This window comes from Schistocerca nitens, chromosome 8 (assembly GCF_023898315.1).
Source record: "Schistocerca nitens isolate TAMUIC-IGC-003100 chromosome 8, iqSchNite1.1, whole genome shotgun sequence".
Classification (NCBI taxonomy): Eukaryota; Metazoa; Arthropoda; class Insecta; order Orthoptera; family Acrididae; genus Schistocerca; species Schistocerca nitens.
Genome location: NC_064621.1, coordinates 440,394,486 through 440,421,578, shown reverse-complemented (window position 1 = coordinate 440,421,578; position 27,093 = coordinate 440,394,486). Strand labels below are relative to the sequence as shown.

Sequence of the window (27,093 nt, the reverse complement as noted above, 5' to 3'; positions counted from 1 at the left end):
GATGTATTTTCATTTGTTATCTATTTTTATGTCCTCCTCTATAATTAATATTCTTTGTAATTACATTTCTAATTAATTCTCTAATTGTTTACATCACACAACTTTCCAGTTTCCAGAATTTGAGGCCTTGTTTGTAAATTTTATGCATGTAATTGGATAAAGCAGGAGTTCTGTACTACCACTTAATGTTAATAACCAAATCCAAACTGTAGTTATTACATAACTAAAACAATACAAGAGACATTAGTGTAATTAAAGTTCAGATTGATTTTCTTATGGAAAACTAAAGATATTACTACAAAAGATTATGTCATTCTATATTGTATTTTATACCTTATTCGGCTGTAACATTAGTTTCTTTAAGTTTTGTAAATTTAAATTGTAACATCAAAGTTTTACAAAATTAGTAATGGGTAATTTTGAAATTTATTGTTAAAATTCTATATAAAGCGATGCAGCGAGAGAGTCAGTTCGGAAGTTAGTTTTGGAAGTCAAAGAGATCAGTGAAGTCTGTGTTTTGTTTACATGGCGAGTGTGCAGTTTGCTTTTCAATTAATGTAAATAAATTTTGTGAAGCATGAAAATTCAGAAGGATGTAGGTTGCAGTAGGTACTGGGAGATGAAGAAGCTTGCACAGGATAGAGTAGCATGGAGAGCTGCATCAAACCAGTCTCAGGACTGAAGACCACAACAACAACAACATGAAAATTTCATATTCATTCATCAATGGACCAGGCAGAAGAAATTTGAGTTAAGTGTAACGATCCGAGGAGAATGTTACAACCTGATACCATTGGCCCAGCTGAAGAACTGAACCAATAGTTCACATTACCTACAACCACAACACTATCTAAAAAGGACATTGCTGTAGCACCCTCTGATTACTGACCTATTTGCATTCTTCCCACATTGTCCCAGGTCTTACACTATATAGCCCATGACCAGCTAACAAACTACTTAACTATACACAACTTATTAGACAAATACAAATCAGATTTCCATAAGCATTGCAGCAGATTTGCTTTAATAAAGATAGCACATGACCTGAAGCTTGCCATGGATCCACAAGAGGCAATTTATCATGTGCTTCTCAGAATTCAGCAAAGCCTTTTGGTTTTTTACTTGCGAAACTTACCATCCTAAATTTCTTGCCAAGTGCAGTGCAATGGGTTTGCTCATACTGACGTCTCGCCAGCAAGTTTCTTGTCCAGACAATAAGATCACAGTGGAAGCAGGTAGTATTAGGCATTCCCCAGGGTATACACTAACACTCATCGTTTGGTACTGACTCCTGTACTCCTTTCACTGTACGTAAATGATGTGTCATCAGGTTTGTCCTAGCGCAGATATGACACTGATACTGATGACCTCCAGTTGTATCTAAATGTAAAACCAATAAACCTGAAGACAGCTATCAAGAATCCCAATACTGACCTGTGTACACTATCAAAATAGGTGCAGGATATATGGTAAAAGCTCAGCCCACGTAAACCCCAAGCAGTACTGGTTGGTCATTCTAAGCTCATTAGCCCAAAATATTGAAAATCTCTACCATCTTTAACCCTAAATGGGACAAATATCAACTTCTTTCCTTCAGCAAAGAGTCTAGGTGTAATACTAGATGAAAATCTAAATTGGACTGAGCACATAACTGCAGTGTGCTGGAAGGCATCAGTATTTCTCCACGTTCCACAAAAATATAAAAAGCTCTTACCTCTTGACCTCAAAAAGAAACTCATACAAACACTTATACTTCCAATTATTGATTACAGTGATGTTATGCTGGAAGGCCTTTCTCAAGAAAGCTCATGGCACCTGGAAATTCTTATAAATGCTTGTGTTGGTTTTATGTGAGATGTTTGACTCTGTGACCATATTTCAACATCATATGCACAGCGATTCTGGCTGTGTGCAGACAAGCCCAGGGATTTCCTTACTATTTCCTTCTCTACTGTCTTATCAATAAACATTGTCCCTCATACCTCTCCTTGACATTAATGCTCTTTGCTGAGCAATATGGCAGAAACACTCGTTCCCATCAGAGCAAAATCCTTTCTGTCCCACTTCATCATTCTTTCTCTAAGTCCTCCTCAGCAGCAGGAACTTGACTCTGGAATAACTTCCCACTTGATTCTGGAATAAACTCCTGCATTATTTTTTAGAGAATGACTAACATCTCCAGATTCAGAAGACAGTTAATGATATGTTCACTAAAGCAACAATAATGACTACTATTGTACTTGTATGCACTCGTCACCACTGTACATTCTTCTTTCGAACCAGATTTCCCTCATTTCCCAGTATATTTAGCCGATTCAGTCTCCTTAAATTTCCTTTCCCCTGAACTCATTACACCAGAAAACATCTATTTTGTACATCTATAATTTCTTTATATCTTCCACTATCACTATTATTATTATTACTACTACTACTACTACTAGTATTGTCACTATTAGTGGCAGCACCTGCAGTAGTACACATACTGAAAGTAGTAATGTTGTTAGCTCATCACCAGTATTACTTACTCACATAGCCACTTCAGGCATTTAAAAAACTTTGTACTATATTAAAACTGTTATTTCTTAAGTAACTATGATGTGAAAAAGGTACTGTATAGATGAATCACTGGTCCAATGTAAGAGTGGGCCTGTTAGCCCCAAACACATCAGGTTAAATAAATAAATAACAATAAATCAATATTCCAATCCCACTCCCTGTCCTGTACTCCAAGTGTCGCTCCCTTGTGGTTGACCCAATGAAAGACAAGGCCACATGTGAAAGCAGCCAAGGTATGTATCAGCTATGCTCCAATTACTGTATAGCATTCTATGTGGGCGTGACAAGTACCAACTTTCTACTTGCATGAATGGCTACCACGAAACTGTGACAATCTCAGTTGCTGTACTTGTCATACACCACAATGCAAATGACAACAGCTGCTTCACTATGTGGGCCATTTGGATACTCTCTTTCAGCACAAGTTTCTCTGAACTATGCAGATGGGAGTTGTCTCTCCAACATATCTTGCGCTTTTGCAGTCCCCCTAGCCTAAACCTCCACTAAGGTGTTCCCACTGCCTCACATTGCCTTTTCCCTTCTCTCTTCTATCTATACCATTCCTTCTCCAGCCACACACCATGCACTGCATCTCCCACCACTCTTCCTCTCCCCCAAATATGGGAACTGACCCTCCCTGTCTGTCTCTTTCCCTCTCCTCTCCCTTCTTTCCAACCCCACCCCTTTCCCTCTCTCCACCCTTTCTCCCTCTTCATGATCACCTCCCTCTCCTTTTTTGCCCTCCCCTTTGCCACTTTCCCTACATCCTCCCTTTCTGTACATCTCTTGTTGTACTCTCTATACTCATTTCATCTTGTGTGGTTGTGAAGCCATCTGTCCATAGACCTGCCTCTTTCCTTCTGTCCTCTCCTTGTAAACATCCCTACATCCAGTTCAGGCAACTGCTTTAAATAACCAAGTGTCAGTCATCAGTTTTGTCGTGGCCATGGGAGAGTGCATTTGGTTTCTGTGTGTGAACAAGGGTACTACGGCTAGAAAAAGAGCTACTGCTTGAAAGCTTCTGTGAATGCTGTTTTCTGTTATGTGTTACTGCGCACATCAATCCACCTTCCCCTTACTTTACATATTGCTCCATCCAGGAATGTCCATTGTTGTTATACACTGAAGGAATTGTAATCTATATGAACAGCACATCTGTAACTACATTTATTTGAACAATGAAAAATCCAGGATGGAATAATGACAATATTATGAAAAGGATAGATTGCTACTCACCATACAGACGAGATGCTGAATCTAACATAGGCATAACAAAAAGACTGCTAAACAAGTGAGCTTTTGGCCAACAGATCTTCCTGTAAAGCAGACAACACACACTCATTCACACAAGCACAATTTGCACATAAATGACCGCTGTCTCTGGCCACTGAGGCTAGACTGCTAGCAACTGCATATAATGGGAGGTGCTATTTGAGTAGTGGGGGTAAGAAGGAGGCTGGGACGGGCAGAAGGAGGGGTAGCAGGGTGGGTGGGGGACAGTAAAGTGCTGCTTGTAGTATTATGCAGGGACGTGTGTGTGTTTGTGTGTGTGTTGTCTGCTTTAGGAGAAGACCTATCTAAGAATTCAGTTCTGTTAGGGCTGTATGTTGCTGTTTGTAATACATGTGATTTCAGTGCTAACTGTTACACTTCACTGATGGCACTGCTACTGGATTTGGAATGAGAGTCACTATGAAGCAATAATATTTTTGAAAGTGTCAACAATGAGAGACATATTAACAACCATGACACAATTTTTAGCAGTTTTTTTGTTGTGCCTGTCTGCATCTCAACAGCTCCTGTATATGGCAAGTATCAATCTATCTTTTCCATGATTTGATGATTCTACCAATTAATTCTTGCAACAAACACTGGAAAATCCACCTAACTCTTGCAACAAACATCAGATGTAAATTGGCAAGCTAGAAAGACTAATGTGAAAATATTTTATGCGCATATTATAAAAACTCCTCTGTTAGAACTGGAGCACAGGACCTGCAGCCAGGATAAAGATATTCTTGAAAAACTACTAGCAGTCAGCATCGCTTTCCAAGATTATTTGGTAGACCATTCCTTCGTCTCTAATGATATAATCATCAATGGAACAATAACTACTAATCATCCTACTTTTCTTATTGAATACATCACACCATATAGAAAAATTAACTTAACTAATTGATAATTTACAAAGGAAAATGAAACTCTTACCTTAAGTTCATTGTCATAAAACAATTCATTCGAAACTTTTAGGATCTGTTCATGAGAACGAAAATTTTTCAGTAGTTTTGTAATGACAGCAGAATTGTATTTTTGGTTTGTCCCATTCCTCTTATACATTTCATTTGTCATTACCAGCCGCTCCAAGAAGGATGTGCCTACAGAGGGGAAACAAAATTCTTTGTTAAAAAAACTGAATTGTGTGTGTGTGTGTGTGCGCGCGCGCATATAACGTATGTACTTTCTGACAGAAGAAGACCCACATCTTAAAAGTTAATTAACACTGTGTTTTAAAACAATAAGGGAAATTTCTGCATGGACACTTATGTAAAATACAGGAAAAGCAACCAATTACCTATAGAGGATTGGTGCATGGTGTACAGAAACACATAATAGAAAACAGTTAAAACTAGCTTTTGAGCTCTTGCACTTTTCTAGTACACACATTCACACACACAACCACAAAGACACCTAAATGTACATGCTTGTGGTAGCACCAAGACTACTTATTAAATATGAATACCCAAAACTAGTTGGCAGGATCGATGAAATTGGGGAGCAAGTGGGAAAGGACACATGAGGCAAGAAGAAGGTAGCAGGGTAGTGTAATCCAGATATTTTGCCAGATGACTCAGCAGCTGCACAGCAAAACGAAAGGAATTTGATGGTAGAGCACATAAGAAATAGGATGGGAGGAAGAGGGGGGGGGGGGGGGGACGGAAGGGAGGTGGTGCTGAAGAGGGAGACACGGAGGGGAGAGAGTAAGGGAGAGGGGTGGAAAAAAAGGGGGATAGGAGGGGTGAGGATACAGAGAGAGAGAGAGAGAGAGAGAAAAAGTGCTTCCGTGGGGGCAGAGAGGGGTGGGGGGCTGAGGAACGGATGAAGGCAGTACATGATCTGGAACGGAAAGGAGTGGTGAGAACAGAAGAGAGAAAAGAAAAGGTAAGAAAAGGGAAACAGGTTAGCAGAGATTTAGGCAAAGGGAACTGTGAGAGTGCATGATATATTGAAGAGACAACTCCCATAATTCAGAGAAACTAGTGTTGGAAGGGAGAATCCGAATTGCCCATGTAGTGAAACAGCTATTGAAATCATTAGTGTATGATGTGCAGCATGTTTGGCACCTGGATTCTCAAGTTCGCAGTATGCCACAGTTTGGCAGTGGCCATTCAGATGAGTGGACAGTGGGTTACTGCCATGCCCACATAGTATGCTGAATGCCTTACTGTAGGCACCTCCAGTGGGAGGGTTTGAGTGCTCTGATGAGGTTGAGAGATGTAACAGTGGTAGCGTAGCTACTGACAGGGTCACCTAAGCCAGAGTGGTCTCGACTGAGGAACCAGATGAAGTGTGTCCCACACCATAGGGTAGGGGGGACTCTATAGGCTAGATCATCAACGCCTCTAGGGGAGCTAGTCCCGAAATGAAAGCCTGGTCCTCCAGGTTGGGGGTTGAGTGCAGGGTTGATAGCTGTTTTGTAAAAAAACCTATAATTGCGAATAATTCCACAAGGAATACCGGACTGCTCCTACATAGACAAACTATGCTAGGAAACAGGAATATGGATTTATCGGTGCTTAAATTTGGAACGTGGAACGTGCATACACTGTTGCAAACAGGAGCGATGAACAGGGTTGCAGAAGAGGTGCTAAGGTATGGCAAGGGAATTGTTACACTGCAGGAAATCAGGTGGAAGGGAAGAGGAGAGATTTATAAGCAGAAATTCTCCAGGTACTATTCAGGAAAAGACGAAAGACAAGGGAGTTGGGTTAATAGTCTCCAAGGATATACTCTGTGTATGAAAGGCCATTTTCACAATGTGACCTTTGAGAACATGTATGCACCAACAGAAGAATCAGATGAAAATACTGTGGACATCTTCTATGATAAACTACAGGAGGTGTGTGACAGAGTACCCAGGTATGATTCCAAAATAGTTCTTGGTGACTATAATGCAAAACTGGGAAAGGAAGGGGCATTCAGAAGTGTGTTTGGTAAGGAAAGTCTGTATGATGAAACTAATAATAAATAATGGTATGAAGGTTGCCCAGTTTGCTTCTGCAAACAAGTTGAAGGCAGTAAGTACCTGTTTTTTAAGGAAAAATATCTACAAAGGGACGTGGAAAATACCAGGAACAAATGAAGCAAACTAAATAGACCATATATTGATATCAAAGAGGTGGGCATCTGATATGGAAAATGTGCACACTTTCCAAGGAGCTAATTCTGATTCTGACCATTACCTAGTAGGAGCCAAAATGAGACAGAAACTTGCCGTGGCTGCCAAAGGAAGCAGGACCAGAGTAAAGAAATGAAATATAAAACAAATGAAAGATAGATCTGTTCAGGAGTACCAGAACAGACTGAGACAGGAGTTACAAACAAAAGATGTTGGAGATGATACAGACAAAGAATGTGTGGTGTCACTGCCAGACACCACACTTGCTAGGTGGTAGCTTAAATCGGCCGCGGTCCATTAGTACATGTCGGACCCGCGTGTCGCCACTGTGTGATCGCAGACCGAGCGCCACCACACGGCAGGTCTCGAGAGACGTACGAGAACTCGCCCAGTTGTATGACGACGTTGCTAGCGCCTATACGGACGAAGCCTTTGCTCTCATTTGCCGAGAGACAGAATAGCCTTCAGCTAAGTTAATGGCTACGACTTAGCAAGGCGCCATTAGCCTTACATAGTTTGATAGTTATCGTATGAAATGTCTCATCAAGAATGCTGTATTCACAACAAGGATAAATAAAAGTTAAGTATTAGAGGAGCTGCATACTTTTCTTATTAGAATTCACTACTTATCCTGTTCCAGAATTCACGCCCGTCTGCGTTAGATAGCGTGCATTTCGGGCTCCTCTATCTACAAGGTGTTGGCACATTCACCAACACATCAGAATGCAACTCTATTAAAGATGCCATTAGGACAACAGCACATGAAATACTGGGGGAAGCAAGGAGACTTAGGAATGAAGACTGGTATGATGATGAATGTAGACAGGCAATGGAACAGAAAAATGAAGCAAGGCTGAAATGCTTGCAGTGGAATAATAGATCAAATCAGGCATTACGTAATGAAAAGAAAGTAGAGGTAGCAAGGGTATGCAGGAGGAAAAAAGGGAACCCATGAAGAGAAAGGCAGAAGAGATGGAAGAGCACTACCAAGGAATGAAAGCAGAAAGTTCTACAAGAAAATTAAAGAAGGAACTCAAGAATCTAGACCAAAAATAACAGCTTGTAAAGGGTAGCACATTTTTAAAAAATTATAAAGCACCAAACTGATGAAATAACTGCAGAACTGCTAAAAAATGGGGGAACTGATCTTCATAAGCGGATCCACAAACTTATTAAGTTGATATGGAATCAGGAAAGAATCCCAGAAGAATGGACCTTAGGGGTAATCGAACCAATACACAAGAAAGGAGACAAGACCTGCTGTTCAAATTACCAAGGAATTACCCTGCTGAATGTAACCTATAAGATCTTCTCTAGTAGTATCTACAACAGGTTAGCACCATATGCAGAAGACATTCTGGGGGAGTATTAGTGTGGATTTCAGCCTAATAGGTCAACAACACACAGATATTTGTGTTGAGACAAATACATGAAAAGGCATATGTGTATAGCATTGAGCTTCATAACCTCTATATAGACTGCAAGCAGGCCTCTGATAGTCTAGACAGAGCACAAATGCTAAATGATTTGCTGCTGCATGGTATGCCATCGAAGTATGTCTCAATTATTCAAGCAAGATTGGCTGGTTCCAAGGCTGCAGTGCGAGGGGATGGAGAACTGAGCAATTAGTTTAGCATTAGTAAAGGAGTCAGACAAGGGAATGCACTCTTTACAATGCTTTTCAATCTGATTCTCAAAGCAACCATGTGGAAGCTTCTGATATCTGGTTACATAGGCACAAAGTCAACTCCGATATGCACATATGCCGATGATGTAGCTATTATTAGTAGAAGAAGGGTATCACTAGAGAGGACAATATGTGAGCTGAAAGAAGGCACAGGACCTAGAGGCCTTCCTATAAATGAAACAAAGACTAAGTACACGAATTTCACCAGGAAGGAAAATAATAACTTGGATAGACTATCAGCAAATGGTTTCAATTTTGAACATGTGCAGAACTTTGACTATTTGGGCTCTAATATTAACAGCACAAATTCCATGTCAACTGAAATAAAACTGTGCATCCCAAGTGGTAATAGATGTTTCCACACTTTAACAAATTGTTGGTCTCTATGTTATTGAATAGGCAGCTGAAGCTGCAACTATATAAGGTCATCAACAGGCCAGTTGTAACCCAAGGATGCAAAATATAGATGCTAACGAGTGTTGATGAGCAACAGCTCAGGATATTTAAATGTTGAATGCTGCATAAACTCTTATGGGGCAGTTCAGGACAATAATGGTTTCTGAAGATCTATAACGAAGACTGAGCTGGACTGCCTCATACAAGGAGCTGACATCATAAGAATTATAAAAAGTAGAACAACAACCTGGCTTGAGCATGTCCTCAGGATGAATACTGGCAGAAAAGCTAAAAAGATTTTTGAATGGAGGCCAACCAGAAGAAGACAGAGAGCACGAAAGTGATGGACAGATGATGTGGAAGAAGAAGTAAAACCTCTCAGAGTCCGAGGATGGCAGAGAACCTTGCTGGGGAGAGCAGAATGGGAGAAACTTGTTGATGAGGCTAAAACCCATACAGCGTTGTAATGCCATGAGGAGAAGAAGAAGAAGAAGAAGAAGAAGAACAAGAAATGCCTGTGACTGGAATAAAGTAGGAGGTGGTAGGTGGGTATATGGGACAGGTTTTGCACCTGGGTCGACCACAAGGGAACGACCCACAGGGTGCAGCATTGGGAGTAGGGATGGACAAGGATATTCTGCAGGTTGGGTGAGAAGCAGAACACTACTTTGGGTGATGTGGGTAGGATATTGGGTAGGATATCCCTCATCTCAGGGCATGACGAGAGGTACTCGAAAACCTGGTGAAGGATGTGGTAGAGCTTTTCAAGGCTGTGGTGAAACTGGGGGGGATCAGAGACATGTTGGTTGGTGGCTGGTTAACAGGGTTACTGGTGTCAGAGGAGGAGATGGCATGGCAAATCTGTTTATGGAAGAGCTGGGTAGGATATTGTCTCGAAAAAGGCTCTGGAATGGTTATCGATATATTTTAACAGCTTCTACTATCCATGGCAGACGTGGTGTTCACAGGTGGTGAAGCTGTGTGTAAGAGACATTTTTATATGGAATGGGTGACAGCTGTCAATGTGGAGGTGCTGTGGTGGTTGGTACAATTGCTATGAATATAACGTACTTGTGGAGTGATCTAAGAGGTGGAGATCAACATCCAGAAAGGTGGCTTGCTGAGTTGAGAAGGGCCAGGTGAAGCAGATTTGGAAACAGACGTTAAGGTTATGGCAAAAGGACCAAAGGTTGTCCTTGCCATGAGTGAAGATCATGAAAATGTCATCAATGAATCTGAAACAGACAAGGGGTTTTAGAAGTTGACTGGAAAGGAAAGTGCCATGAGAGTATGAATGGCAGTACCACAGATTTGTTTATAAATTTGGCCTCGAAAAATGAAGTATTTATGGGTCAGGATGTGATTGGCCAGGGGGATCAGGAAAACCATGGTAAAGTTAGTGCTGGTATATATGGATGCAACTTCCACAGTGACCAACAGGTAGTCTGGTGGTAATGGGACAGGAACTGTGAAAGAAGTGAGTGGTGCTTTGAATGTGGGCCGGGAGGTTATGCACATTGGTTTGGTGGTGGTGGTCTACAAAGGCAGATGTTCATTCAGTGGGAGCATTGTACCTAGCCACAACAGAATTTCCATAGCAGAGACCTGTGACATTTGGTTTGTGGAGTAGGTGAAAGGCAGGAGCGGGAGGGGGGGGGGGGGTTATTGGTGTGAGGAGGGAGATCGATTTGAGTGTCATGTTTTGGGATGGACTTTGTTGGATTTATGGGATGTTATGGAGGCATGGTCATAAGATTAGCTATCGGGATAAACACAAATTAATCAGCTACCATCCAGAAAACAATGGTGCGGTAGAAGACTGGTGGAGAATGTTAAAAGTCATGCTTATATGTCATGGAAAAAGTTGGACTTCCAAGTTGCCACATGTCTTACTGGGTCTTTGCACACCTTGTAAGCCAGGCATTGGAGCATCGGCAACAGAAATGGTTCACGAAGAAACATTATGCTTACTGTTGGAGTTGTTTGGAACAGCATATACATCAAGGGAAGACAAAATAATATATTTGCTGTAGCAAGTCAAACTCCATATTTCCAAGCTAAGACCTTCCCTGACATGCTGACGTGGGCAACAAAAAGTTTTCACATGCGGGACCTTAAACCACGCTGTGACATTATGTTTAGAACATATGCATTGCAGCCGCCATCACGAGCACCATATTCTGGACCTTGTTGTTGTGGTCTTCAGTTCTGAGGGTGGTTTGATGCAGCTCTCCATGCTACTGTATCCTGTGCAAGCTTCATCTCCCAGTACTTACTGCAACCTACATACTTCTGAATCTGCTTAGTGTATTCATCTCTTGGTCTCCCTCTACAACTTTTACCCTCCATGCTGCCGTCCAATGCTAAATTTGTGATCCCTTGATGCCTCATAATATGTCCTACCAACCGGTCCCTTCTTCTTGTCAAGTTGAGCTACAAACTCCTCCTCTCCCCAATTCCAATTCTATTCAATACCTCCTCATTAGTTATGTGATCTACCCACCTAATCTTCAGTATTCTTCTGTAGCACCACATTTCGAAAGCTTCTATTCTCTTCTTGTCCAAACTGTTTATCGTCCATGTTTCACTTCCATACACGGCTACACTCCATACAAATACTTTCAGAAACGACTTCCTGACACTTAAATCTATACTCGATGTTAACAAATTTCTCTTCTTCAGAAACGCTTTCCTTGCCATTGCCAGTCTACATTTTATATCCTCTCTACTTCGACCATCATTAGTTATTTTGCTCCTCAAATAGCAAAACTTCTTTACTACTTTAAGTGTCTCATTTCCTAATCTAATTCCCTCAGCATCACCCAATTTAATTCAACTACATTCCATTATCCTCGGTTTGCTTTTGTTGATGTTCATCTTATATCCTCCTTTCAATACACTGTGCATTCCATTCAACTGCTCTTCCATGGCCTTTGCTGTCTCTGGCAGAATTACAATGTCAAACCTCAAAGTTTTAATTTCTTCTCCTTGGATTTTAATACCTACTCCAAATTTTTCTTTTGTTTGCTTTACTGCTTGCTCAATATACAGATTGAATAACATCGGGGAGAGGCTACAACCCTGTCTCACTCCCTTCCCAACCACTGCTTTCCTTTCATGCCCCTCGATTCTTATAACTGCCATCTGGTTTCTGTACAAATTGTAAATAGTCTTTCGCTCCCTGTATTTTACCCCTGCCACATTTAGAATTTGAAAGAGAGTATTCCAGTCAACATTGTCAAAAGCTTTCTCTAAGTCTACAAATGCTAGAAACGTAGGTTTGCCTTTTCTTAGTGAAGGCAGCAGAGGATCAAGTAGGTAAAAGGACAAGGGCTAGTAGAAATCCTTGGGTAACAGAAGAAATATTGAATTTAATTGATGAAAGGAGAAAATATAAAAATGCAGTAAATTAAGCAGGCAAAAAGGAATACAAACGTCTCAAAAATGAGATCGACAGGAAGTGCAAAATGGCTAAGCAGGAATGGCTAGAGGACAAATGAAAGGATGTAGAGGCTTATCTCACTAGGGGTAAGATAGATACTGCCTATAGGAAAATTAAACAAACCTTTGGAGAAAAGAGAATCACCTGCATGAATATCAAGAGCTCAGATGGAAACCCATCCTAAGCAAAGAAGTGAAGGAAGAAAGGTGGAAGGAGTACATAGAGTGTCTATACAAGGGCGATGTACTTGAGGGCAATATTATGGAAATGGAAGAAGACATAGATGAAGATGAAATGGGAGATACAATAATGCGTGAAGAATTTGACAGAGCACTGAAAGACTTGAGTCAAAACAAGTCCCGAGTAGACAACATTCCATTAGTACTACTGATAGCCATGGGAGAGCCAGCCATGACAAAACTCTTCCATCTGGTGTACAAGATGTATGAGACAGACGAAATACCCTTAGACTTCAAGAAAATTATAATAATTCCAGTTCCATAGAAAGCAGGTGTTGACAGGTGTGAAAATTACTGAACTATCAGTTTAATAAGTCACATTTGCAAAATACCAACTTGAATTCTTTACAGATGAATGAAATATCCAGTACAAGCCAACGTTGGGGTAGATCAGTTTGGATTCCGTAGAAATGTTGGAACACGTGAGGCAATATTGACCCTACAACTTATCTTAGAAGACAGGTTAAGGAAAGGCAAAACTACTTTTCTACATTTGTAGACTTAAGAGAAAGCTTTTGACAATGTTGACTGGCATAGTCTGTTTCAAATTCTGAAGGTAGCAGGGGTAAAATACAGGGAGCAAAAGTCTATTTACAATTTGTTCATAAACCTGATGGCAGTTGTAAGAGTCGAGGGGTGTGAAAGGGAAGCAGTGGCTGAGATGGGAATGAGACAGGTTTTTAGGCTATCCCCGTTGTTATTCAATCTGTATATTGAGCAAGCAGTAAAGGAAACAAAAGAAAAATTCGGAGTGGGAATTAAAATTCATGGAAAAGAAATAAAAACTTTGCGGTTTGCTGATGACGTAATTCTGTCAGAGACAGCAAAGGACCTGGAAGAGCAGCTGAATGGAATGCACAGGGGATTGAAAGGAGGATATAAGATGAACATCAACAAAAGCAAATCGAGGATAATGGAATGTAGTAGAATTAAATCAGGTGACGCTGAAGGTATTAGATTAGGAAATGAGATACTTAAAAGTAGTAAATGAGTTTTGCTATTTGGGGAGCAAAATAACTGATGATGGTTGGAGTAGAGAGGATATAAAATGTAGACTGGCAATGGCAAGGAAAACGTTTCTGAAGAAGAGAAATTTGTTAACATCGAGTATAGATTTAAGTGTCAGGAAGTCGTTTCTGTAGGTATTTGTATGGAGTGTAGCCATATATGGAAGTGAAATGTGGACGATAAATTGTTTACACAAGAAGAGAATAGAAGCTTTCGAAATTTGGTGCTATGGAGAATGCTGAAGATTAGATGGGTAGATCACATAACTAATGAGGAGGTATTGAATAGAATTGGAGAGAAGAGAAATTTGTGGCACAACTTGACTAGAAGAAGGGATTGGTTGCTAGGACATGTTCTGAGGCATCAAGGGATTACCAATTTAGTACTGGAGGATAAAAATCGTAGAAGGAGACCAAGAGATGAATACGCTAAGCAGATTCAGAATGGTGTAGGTTGCAGTAAGTACTGGGAGATGAAGAGGCTTGCACAGGATATAGTAGTGTGGAGAGCTGCATTGAACCAGTCTCTGAATTGAAGACTACAATAACAACATATATCAATATTATGAAAAGGGCAGATTGCTACTCACCAAATAGTGGAGATGTTGAGTTGCAGACAGGCACAGCAAAAAGACTACCAAAAGTCAAAACAAGTAAATGTCTGGCCAGAAGGCCTTTTTCTGAATTGTACAACATACACACACATGACTACTGTCTCTTGCTGCCGACGACAGACTGCAAGCAACAGCTCATGATGGGGGTAACAGTCTGGGTGGTGGGGGTTAGTAGGAGGGTGGGGTGGGGGATAGCAGTGTATGGGTGAGGGACGGTGAAGTGCTGCTTCTGGGAGCATACGAGGTGGGGAGGGGGTAGGGCAGCTAAGTGTAGTTGGGTGGAAAGACAGATGGCCGGGGTGAGGGGTGGTGGAGTGGAAAAGGAGTAGAAAGACTATAGCTGCACTGGTTGAACAGAATACTGCATAGTGCTCGAGTGGGAACAGGGACGCAGACAGGTGCATGAAGGCCAGTGACTAAAGATGGGTGAGGGCTACGGGAAAGTATATTGCAGGGAGAATTCCAACCAATGCAATTCAGAAAAGCTGGTGTTGATAGGAAGGATAGTGATGGTACAGGCTGTGAAGCTGTTACTGAAATGAAGCACACTATGTTGGGCAGCATGCTCTGCAACAGGGTTGGCCAGCTGTTTCCTTGGCCGCAATTTGTCAGTGGCCATTCATGTGGATAGACGTCTTGTTGGTTGTCATGCCCACATAGAATGCAGCACAGTGGTTGCAGCTTAGCATGTAGATCACATGACTGGTTTCAAAGGTAGCCCTGCCTTTGATGGGATAGGTGATGCTTGTGACCTGGTTGGAGTAGGTGGTGGTGGTACAATGTATGAGACAGGTCTTGGACCTAGGTCTATACAAGGATATGAGCCATGAGACAACAGGGTGGGAGCAGTGGTTGAGTAGGGATGGACGATCATACTGTGTAGGTTTGGGGGCAGTGGGATACCACTGTTGGAGGGGAGGAGAAGGACAGTTGGTAGGAAATTTCTCATTTAAGGGCATAATGAGAGGCAGTCAAAACCCTGGCAGAGAATGTGATTCAGTTGCTCCAGTTCTGGGTCGTAATCAGTCACGAGGGGAATGCTCCTCTGTGGCTAGAGAGTGGGAGTTTGGGAGGTGGTTGGTGACTGGAGAGTAAGGCATGAGAGAACTATTTCTTTACACGGCTGAGACAGAATACCGTCTGTGAAGGGCTAAGTGAGACCTTTGGTATATTTTGAGAGGGACTGTGTGTCACTACAGATGTGACAGTTATGGGTGGCTAGGCTATATGGACGGGTGGCTAGGCTGTATGGAAGGGTCTTATCGATATGGAATGACTGGCAGTTGTCGAAGTGGAGGTACTGCTGGTGGTTGGTAGGACTGATATGAATGGAGGTACTGATGTAGCCTTGTACTGATGTAGGTGGAAGTATACAGTGAGGAAGGTGGCTTGTTGGGTTGAGGAGGTGTTTGTAGGTGATGTCTTCAAAGGAGAAATAATTGTGGGTAAAGATATAGTTGGCTATGGTGACCAGCAAGGAGGTTGTAAGTATGGAATCCATTGGACATTGGGAAAGGTAGTGTTCAATAGCAGCAAGGCTGTGCGTGTTAGGGAAGTTAGTGTAGAGGGATTTGGCATCAATAGTGACAAGCGGAGTACCATTCAGTAAAGGAACATTAACTATGGAGAATCAATGGAGGAAGTGGTTGGTGTCTTTTATATAGAAGGGTAGGTTGCAGGTGATAGGCAGAAGGTGCTGGTCTACGAGAGCAGAGATTCTCTCAGAGGGATGTCCTGGGTGGCTGGGTTTAAGGACTTTAGAAAGCATGTAGAAGGTAAGAGTGTGAGGAGTGGTAGATGTGAGAAAAGAGACAGATTCCAGAGAGAGGTTTTGTGATGGGCCAAAGATTGAGGAGAGTCTAGAGACCTCACTGGATTTCTGGAGGGGGTCACTGTGACAGTGTTTGTAGGTGGACAAATCTGACAGTTGCTGGAGTCTTTCCACCAGGTAAACCTTGTGGTTCAAAATCAAATTGTTGAACCCTTTGTCAGCAGGTAGGATTATCAGGATTGCAATTCTTTATTCAGATGTAAGGTTAGCTAGCATGTTGAGAGAATTGGGGAATAATGATGAAGAAAGATTTGAGGTTAAGAAATTCTGGATAGTTAACAGGGAGTGATTTGGGGATAGTAGGGGTGGATCATGGTCAGATGGAGGTGTGAACTGCATCAAGCAGGGTTCTGCAATGGTCTTTGGTTGAGTCTGATTAGTAGGATTGGTGGTCAAAAAGCGTTTCCACTGCAAGGAGAAGCAGAAGGAGAGAAGGTCTTTAATAGGCCCAACACATCTGAACTTGCAGTGGGGCAAAAGGTACGGCCTTCGGAAAGGACTGATACATTTGTGGGACTAAAACTTTTGGAGGAAATGTTCATGACTCCAGAATGAGATTTTCACTTTGCAGCGGAGTGTGCGCTGATATGAAAGGCACACTCTGCTGCAGAGTGAAAATCTCATTCTGGAAACATCCCCCAGGCTGTGGCTAAGCCATGTCTCCGCAGTATCCTTTCTTTCAGGAGTGCTAGTTCTGCAGGTTCGCAGGAGAGCTTCTGTAAAGTTTGGAAGGTAGGAGACGAGATACTGGTAGAAGTAAAGCTGTGAGGACCGGGCGTGAGTCGTGCTTCGGTAGCTCAGATGGTAGAGCACTTGCCCGCGAAAGGCAAAGGTCCCGAGTTCGAGTCTCGGTCGGGCACACAGTTTTAATCTGCCAGGAAGTTTCATATCAGCGCACACTCCGCTGCAGAGTGAAAATCTCATTCTGGAAACATCCCCCAGGCTGTGGCTAAGCCATGTCTCCGCAGTATCCTTTCTTTCAGGAGTGCTAGTTCTGCAGGTTCGCAGGAGAGCTTCTGTAAAGTTTGGAAGGTAGGAGACGAGATACTGGTAGAAGTAAAGCTGTGAGGACCGGGCGTGAGTCGTGCTTCGGTAGCTCAGATGGTAGAGCACTTGCCCGCGAAAGGCAAAGGTCCCGAGTTCGAGTCTCGGTCGGGCACACAGTTTTAATCTGCCAGGAAGTTTCATGTTCATGACTGTCTTTCAGGTCTGTTAGGTTCCTTCCTACCAAGACCAATTTTCCTGAACAGAACAGGTGGGAACTCTTCCTGCAATATATGTTCCTGTAACCCTCCTGGCCTCAACCTTCTTTAGTCACTGTCCTTCACCCATCTATCCCCTTCATTTACCCACTCCAGCACTAAACAGCCTTCTGTTCCATTAATGCACTCACAGTCATTTTACTTCTCTCCTTTCTCCCCCCCCCCCCCCCCCCCCTGCCCTCTGTCTAACTTCCCAACTGCACCTAGCTGCCTTATGCTCTCCCTACCTTGTCCCTGTATGTTCCCAGAAGCAGCATTGTACCATACCCTACCCATACCCTGCCACCCCTCCCCTTCCTCGCCCCAGCCACATCCTTGCCCCCACCACAGAGATTGCTTCTGCCATCATGCGCAGTTGCTTGCAGTCTGGCCTGGGCAGCCAGAGACAGTGGTTGTGTGTGTGAGTTGTTTTTGTGTGAATGCGTGCGTGTATGTTATCTCATCCAAAAAAAGGCCTTTTGGCCAAAAGCTTACTTGTTTAGCAGTTTTTTGTTGTGCCCGGCTGTCCACTATATGGTGGGTAGCAATCTATCCTTTTCATAATATTATCATAATTCAAATATGTATCTTCCACTGTGTCTGTATATGTGTGGATGGATATGTGTGTGTGTGTGCGAGTGTATACCCGTCTTTTTTCCCCCTAAGGTAAGTCTTTCCGCTCCCGGGATTGGAATGACTCCTTACCCTCTCCCTTAAAACCCACATCCTTTCGTCTTTCACTCTCCTTCCCTCTTTCCTGATGAGGCAACAGTTTGTTGCGAAAGCTTGAATTTTGTGTGTATGTTTGTGTTTGTTTGTGTGTCTGTCGACCTGCCAGCACTTTCATTTGGTAAGTCACATCATCTTTGTTTTTAGATATATATCTGCACATATGTATGTACTGCATCTCCTCCTAAACCACTGGACCAATTTCAACCAAACTTCGTACACTTGTCACTTAAAGTCTGGCAAGAATCACTGTGGGGGTAAGAACCATCTACCTATCAAGGGGATGGAGGGAGGGTGAAGAAGTAGTGTAGCCCAATGACGTGCAAATAACCAGACTTTATTCATCCAGTATTTGAGAATGAGAGCACTTAGTGCCTTGCAACTTCAAACCTTTACAAAACATTTTCTCACTCACAACCCCTACAAAATGATGCAAGAAAATAAGTTTATTGCTTATACTACATTTCTGCTGTTCACACAGAAAACTGCTACATGATGTTATAATTTATTACTTCTTTATTAGAAACTGTATCCACAATACATTTTACAGGTAGTATTAACCGATATCACTGAATGTACCTACAAAATTATATCATTTATGACACATAGTTCAGGTGATACGATGTCATAAACACAGAGATGCGTGAAAAACTGCTGCACCATGCATGACGTTTAATTTTATTAATTCTCGCTACTAGTCCTATTCACAACAAATTTTGCAGACAGTATCCAAATATGCCGCTGAATACACCTACAATGTTATATCATTGTACGACATATAGATCACGAGATATGGCATCATAAACATTGAGCGCATGAAAATGAAACTCCAGGGTGAAATTTGCTAAAATATGTTAAATATATTAGATGTGCGTATATGGAAAAGTCACATGTAAAAAGCTCCTCCTAAACCCCATGAACTGATATCAACAAAAGTTGGTACACATACTACTTAGTATGTAAAAAGATATACTATGCCAGTAAGAACCAAAAACCTACTACTGGGGTGCAGGAGATAATGTGGAGAGAGAAGAGGAGAAGACAGTAGGAGGAGATGGACAGACAGGGAGAATAAGATAATGGACACAGTTGGGGAGAGAAGGAGATGCACAGAGGGAGAAGGAGCAAATAGATCGAGAGAGGTGGGGGAGCATACAGACAGTGAGAGAGGGAGGAGGAGCTGCACAAAAGGAGAGTGATAGTGGAGATGAACTGATAGAAGATTGAAATAAATATATACTTGGGCAATGCTTGGTACTCAGCTAGTATGGAAATAATTTTTACTTGTAATACAGTGGTTGTGTATTTCAAAGTTAATACTCAATGCACATTTATGATTAACCTCAAATACCACAAGGGAGTTAACTGTGGAGTGTAAAACACTGTTCTTGAGCAGATATTCATAACATACCAAGGCCCAAGCGGCTAGCAGGAATAGATCTCAAAATAGGTCCCAACTGCTTTGGATCACCAGCCAAAATGAAACGTCCCAATAGTTGCCCAGGGTGAGACTTGCTGGTTAGCAGCCCACAGACAGGGACAAGCAATTCAGGCTCTGGAGCTTGACCACTTTCATCAATGAAGACATGAGTGAAGTGTCCTTCCGGTACTCCAGCGCTAACCAACCTGAAGCATTACATTAGGGACATATCAAAGCTAGTAATTTCTGGAAATTATAACATGTGACACTACAATAAATATAAACTGTGTGAATTTTAAAATATACAGAACACAGTATGGACTAATTTTTATTTGTAATCCATTTCAAAGGGAAGTTTTCTATTCCCCATGTTTTACATATAAAATTGAGTACAATATCTTAAAAATTATTTGATGTAATTGGATAGAAAAAAATGTACTCACCAAGCAGCAGCAGAAGAACACGCACATAAAGGTATTACAGCTTGCAAACTTTAATACCTTTACATGTGTGTTCTTCTGCCACAGCTTGGTGCCCAGATTTTTATCCATCCAATTACATTATATTTTTCAAGAACTGATTTTTTTTGGTCAAATATTATGTAGTTGTATGTTCCATGAGTTATCACTGCAGTACACCATAATGGAACAGATTTATTTATTTATTTATTATTAATTATTTATTAATTTATAGGCTATTTAATGCAATTAATAGCTAAATATGCTCCATCCTGACATTTTATAGCGGTAAATAAATTTAGTTTCATAACAGAAGTAACCAGACTATTTGATTGATACATACTGTATTCATAGTTGTTTACACTGATAACAACCAGAATTGGTTGTCCCATGTCACAGATCTTAAATGTCTTTAAAAGGGATCACATGGCATTCACATTTTTGTTTTCTATTCCCCATATTTTATGTATAAAATTGAGTACAATATCTTAAATATTATTTGATGTAGTTGGATAGAAAAAAATCTGGTCACCAAGCGGCAGCAGAAGAACATGCACATAAAGGTATTAAAGCTTGCAAACTTTAATACCTTTATATTTGTTCTCCTGCCACAGCTTGGTGACCAGATTTTTATCCATCCAATTACATTATATTTTCAAGAACTGATTCTTGTTGGTCAAATATTATGTAGTTGTATGTTCCATGAGTTATCACTGCAGTACACCATAATGGCGCAGATTAAATCAATTTATATGCTATTTAATGTAATTCATATTTAAATATGATCCATCCTGACATTTACGCTTATCAGTGCTGGCTGTGTGCGTGGGGCACAAGGTGTTTTTATACATATATTATCTGTCTTTCCATCTAGTCCAGATAATGATAGCTGGAGGAGACTTACTGTAAAATCCGAAGAAATCCCTCTGACCACCACCACCACCCCACACACGCACACACACCAACCCAACCACGCACGCACAGGCGCGTGCCCACACACCCATCCACAAACACACACACACACACACAAACACACACACAGGCGCAAGGCTGTTAAAATCCTGGTGATCAACTGCCATAGTGTTCACAATAATGTGCCACAGTTTGAAGCAGTCCTAAAAGATAGTGGAGCTCACACAATACTAGGAACAGAAAACTGACAAAAACACAATGATTGACAGTTGTGAGACCATGAGTACCAAAAGGATAGGCTAACAGAAAATGGAGCTGGTGTATTTATCGCAGTAGACAAGAAACTCATATCCATCAAGGCAGACATATAACTGATTACGGGATTGTTTGTGTAAGATGTAGTGTTAGGATGAGCAGAAACTTATAATTTGGCCCTTCTTTCAACAATCAGATTTACCCCAAGTAACCAAAAACTATAGGAAAAACTTTCAGATACCTTGTACATACGTTCAGCAACCATGTACAACATTCAACAAACATAGTGTCATCTATGGAGAAGACTTTAATAATCCAACAGTCAAGTGAGAATTTACTGTTTTTTACATGGTGGATATGACAAGGTATTCTGTGGAATAGTACTAAATACTTTCTTTGGAAATTACTTAGAATAGATATTTCAGAGTTCACTCATTACAGAAATGTGTTAGATATAATGGAAACAAATTCACTTGACCTCTTTGAGGATGCCCACAAAGGGGTGTTATCTGTGTAGATGGCTGTGGCAACAATGATTAATAAATTACAAAGAAAACCTAAAACTACAAGCACTGGATAGACAGACCACTCCATGATGTGAGGGACCCTCCACGGCAGTACAGAGTCTTTGTAAAACCTATCAAGCAACAGGTGTAAAACAAAGCATAGGGCTATAGATAACAAAATGAAATATGTTTGACTGTCTAAAGAGAAATGCACAAACAGTTGACAGCTACCATAGCAAAATCATATTGAAAGATTTGGCTGTCATCAACAACTACCATAGCAAAATCATATTGAAAGATCTGGTTCTCAAAAGGGAAATGCATGAAATCTTCAGCAACTACCATAGCAAAATATTACTGAAGGATCTTTCACAAAATCGAAAGGTTGTCGTATGTGAGGGCTGTCAGTTGCAGAAAAGTTAGTGTCTGGACAATTCATGGATGTCACATGGACTAAGTGGAGGGCACCGAAGCAAAAGCATAAATTCAGAATTACATTTTCGAATGTACCTTTACAAAGGAGGATCCAGGAATATTGTCACAGTTTATTACTCAAGCCATAGTAAAGGTGAGCAATATCGATATTAGTGTCAGTGTCATTGAGAAACTGCTCAATTAGGTGAAACTGAACAAGGTCCCAGGCCACGATGGACTCTACACATAACTTGCAGTCGAGTGAGCCCCTCTTTCAACCATAACATACTACGATTTTAACCATAAAATACCATAGATCACTTGAACAAAAAAACCATGCCCAGTAGTTGGGAGAAAGCACATGTAACATCCAACTACAAGAATGGGAGCATAAGTGATCCAAAACACTACTATCCAATAGCAGTGACACCCACCTGTTGTAGACTCTTAAGATACTCTGAGATCAAATGTAATGAAGTATCTAAAACAGGATGATCCCTCCATTCCAATAACCATGGATTCTGAAAACAGCAGTCATGAAAAAGACAACTCTCACTTTTCTCACGGGACATCATTAAAACTTTGGATCATGGCAATCAGATCAATTCAGCATTCCTTGACTTCCAAAAGGCATTTGACTCAGTGTCAACCATTACTTACTAATGAACATATGGGACACACACGATATCAAACAAACTCTGTGACTGCATTGATGATTTATTAGTAGGGAGAACAGGCCATGTTATCTTGGATGGAGAGTCACCAACTGATTTGGAAGTAACTTCAGGTGTGCCACAAGGATGTCTGTTTGGAATCTTGCTATTCACTGCCTTATCTTAATGAAATGTAGAAATGTGTTATCACAAAACACAGAAATGTAGTACTTTACAACTATAATATCAATAAGTCACAACTGTAATCAGTGAAAACCATGTGTGTAAAAATTTGCGGGAATATATAATGGAATGATAATATAGGATCAGTCAGGTGGCAGACTTTGGTTCATTGGTAGGATACTGGCAAAATGCAGTGAGACTACAAAGAAGATTATTTACAAAATTCTCACCAATCAATCTTAGACTATTGTTCAAGTGGACCCATACCAAACAGAATTAATAGGAAGCTTTTGCAGCCAGTAGCTCCTTCTTCAGCCTGAAGAAGGAACCATCAGCTCCAAAAGATTGCCTAATTATAACCTTCTTTTATGCGTGTGTTTTGCCGCTGCTTGGTGAGTAGATTTTTTATCTATCCAACTACATCACATTATCAAAAAATGATTTTTTTCATTGTAATAAAAACCTGAACTGGTAGATTTTTCAAGACAGATGTCAACTATCCTGTAAAATCCTATTTATGAAGTTTTGAGAAGCACAATGAAGTGTGAGATCTAGGAATTTTAGGCATCAAGGGTACACTGCAACCCTCTATGCCATAGCAGCTGTGAAGACATGATTAGACTAATTCTTTTAAGCAACCATTCTATCAAAAGTGCTGTATTTTTGCTTAAAGAATGTAAGTAGTGGTCAGCAATTCTGTTACTTTCCAATTTTACACTCAAAATTTTCTCAAGTCAATTTTTCTTTTGATTGCATTTAAATCTTGACAACACTAATTGCACGTAAAATGCTCAAAGCTGACCCTCTTCTATTCTACATAGAGGGATAAGAAGATGTGTTGTAAACACTAACAACGTGAAGTACAAAATACAAATTCTGCCTTGGCCTGGTGTGCATCAGTCAGGAATAATCATATAATCCATTTCATTAAGACACAAGTTCCATTTTAAGATGTCACTTATCACATTTGTATTCATGTAAATAGACTTCATAAAGATTACAACTATATTTAAGTGTCAGGAAGCAAACCTATATGTACACAGTAAGTGGAGAGCCCCCATTACATCAGGAGTTCACTTAGGATGTGAAACAATAATAAACACAATAAAGCATTCTCTGTCCATGGCAACAGAGTAAATCTATTGATTGAAGCTTCATGTTACAGTCACTCATTTTTCTTTCACAATGATTACCACCACGGTGTTAGGCAAACTGATGAAAAAATAGTAATCTCAAAACCCAAAACATTATACTGCTGACAGCTCAAACAAAAAAGTACATAACTGGAAGTGTTACATGATTTTCATATGCTCTCACCTTTAGTGAATACACACACAAATAAGCATGCATACAGAATGAAAATCATTGTAATGAGAAGACAGTTTAGAAGTTCAACACACAGTCTTGAGCACAATGGCAGGCTGAAACCGATTATACAGTCTCTCGAGAGCACAGTCAAGTGAACATGAAAATACACCATAGCAGAATGAGGCTGGGTGTAATCCGCTTTGGGATTATTTGAGGTACATTGTTTGTTTCTCAAGGTCCATGCATGCAACAACCCAGTTGCAGTACTGCCTCCAATGTTTGTTTTGTCCAACTGTCTTGGGGATGGAACTGCACTGCCAGACACTGGCACAAGCACATTGAAGCATGACAGTAGCGGCCATCGAGGTGGCAGTATGATACAAATGGTAACATAGGATCACATCTCAAAAAGGCACAGCGAAAGAGTAAGGAGATTGGTAATGAAAATGGCTTTGAAATTTTTGGAAGCACTTAATTGAAACAGAAAATGGTTCAAAAAATTTGCTAGAATATACGTAAGAAAGGTGAAATTTAAAGCTTTCCTGGCATACAACTCGTTCCAAAAAATTTTAGGACAACTGCCTGATGTCTGCAGCTTCTAGCCACAATATTTTGGCACAGAATCTTATAACCATCTTGTAACAAGACAGCCTATTGTAAAGGGAAGAAACACTTTATTCAATCACAAACACACAACTGTGAACACACAGTTTGTGGCTAAGATCAGGTCATATTCATGTTGAAAGCAGAAATCTGCTTGGCAGGAACATGTGGAGGACCAGTTTCACACTATGCTACACAGATAGGATTGTCTTGGAACTTCCAATGGCCACTAAGATGACAACGTGACCAGGAAAACCCGTCCACTGGGCAGCACAATGGTGGCTCGTTTCTCATGGCCACTTTCCACATTCAGTGCAAAATTAAAGCTTATCCAAAAATTAATAAAGATTGAGCTGTACGTGTCACTGAAGAGCCAGTAGGCTCATTTGAAGCAGAGAAGATGGACGATTATGTGTGTGAAGACCAGCCTTCGATGTCTGCATTAGTTTGTAAGTTATTGTAAGTCAAATGAAATAAGTCGAGAACTGTAAAAGGGAAAATTTCGGCAATGCATTACGCAATTGCAACAAATGAGGTGTCTACAGATACATCTCGTGGAACTGTGATAGTAGATTTACTGAAATTATTCACATATTTAAATGAGAGGCTGAAAAGTGGATTTTGCACAATTAAAAACAGCTTTTCTTACTAAATAAACAAAGAAACATTAAAAGTGGCAGCAATATTCCAAACATTATATAAATAGGAAAGTATTTAATGAATAATTTAAATTTTTTGTTAATATTCACACTTACAAACCTGAAAATGGAGGAAAAGCACAGAAATTACTGTTTATAAATAAACTACGCTAGATAAAACTGATAACAATACAATATTTCTCACAAAATTTCCATATGATTTGATGTATCATGTGTGTATAAAAGGTTAAAATTAAGAATGTATGCAATTTTCATGTACATTAGTTTAACTGACTTCAGTGGTGCTTGACTGAGGTTTCCTGGGTGCACAGTCGACATTTAGAGGGGAGTTTAGGTTCGAGCACCATTGGAGGTGGTCAGACTGAGTTAGTCTGTGTTCAGAGAAAGTTTCATCTGATGAGCGGTGAAACAGCCACTAGTTCACATGTGTAAATTATTCGGAACTCCTACTTTTGGACATAGACATATTTTGGCAGCTGATCAAGTTGTTAGTTTTCGTATTGCATGTGATACAAGCTGTACTTGTAAGGTTTCAATGTGTAGCCATTGTGGAATTTGTAGTCTGATATACTGTGTAACTTGAATGGTTTTCTAAAGATAACTCAAGCAATTAATCGTGGTTCATTCATCTGCCTCCAAGATCTCAAGGAACTCAGTCAGTTTCTGAAATTAATTTATTGCAAACTGTGACTTTCAATTTTTCAATGTTCTTATTGAAAATAAACTTGAATCTGTAGAACTTTGAAAAATATGTGAGTGTGAACATGATGCACAACAAATCCTGCCTGCATTTATATTAAGTACTTTAGTTGAACACTGGGTAGACTGCAACAAATGTGAGCTGGTACACCATAGGTGAAATGTTGCCGAACTTAAAAGTCCAACCATTTACGGGAGTTGATTGAATTGTTTGTGCTGTCTAATGTGTGGGTAAATCTTTTCATGCAGTAGCACATGGGGGCCCTGAGCTGATACAAAACTTGTGAACAGTTTAGAACTTGGATTTTCAATGATATCATGAGAGAGATTTTATTTTATTTAATCATCCACGTCACACGGACTTTCCCATACAACCTGTAAAGCTACAATCTTAAGGGGAATAGTGATGAAAATGGTCTGAGCTCATGTACCTAAGACCTCACCAGCACATACATGGTGTATTCAGTTGGCATTGCGTGTGCATTACTTAAGTGCACACATTTCTGCTGCAAGCTTGTGCGCTGCACCATGTGCCCTCCATGATGAAAGTTTGCCACATTGATTTCAATTTGTAATCTTTGGATGACAAAATTGCAGAACAATGCCAGCTATGCATGGGACAAAGTTTATCTATGACACAGACTTATTTGCTTGTAGGAGGCGAGTATGCATCTGATATTCTGCAATGCAATCCTGCACAGTGTGCATCATTTGCCCTATATAACAGTTGCTACATTCACAAGGCATCCCCTAAACTGCACTGTATAAATCTAAGTTGTCTCTGACAGAGTCCTAAAGTGTCCGAGGTTGTGGAAGGCCGATGAAAGATTATTTTAACTTTATATATTCTTAATGTACAGCCCATCTTCTCTGAAACATTCCTAA

At 40.5% G+C, this 27,093-nt stretch overlaps 1 protein-coding gene across 3 annotated transcripts in view; it reads right to left on the bottom strand.

Moving 5' to 3' along the window:
- LOC126198627 (putative helicase MOV-10) overlaps window positions 1–27,093 on the bottom strand; it is a 380,400-nt gene that overhangs the window by 76,925 nt on the left and 276,382 nt on the right. For all 3 annotated transcript variants that reach the window (XM_049935085.1, XM_049935086.1, XM_049935084.1), the window contains 2 exons: window positions 19,550–19,764; window positions 4,765–4,931 (listed from right to left, as the gene is read on the bottom strand). In XM_049935085.1, the coding sequence (XP_049791042.1) occupies window positions 4,765–4,931; window positions 19,550–19,764 (382 nt within the window). The remainder of the gene's footprint in view (window positions 1–4,764; window positions 4,932–19,549; window positions 19,765–27,093) is intronic.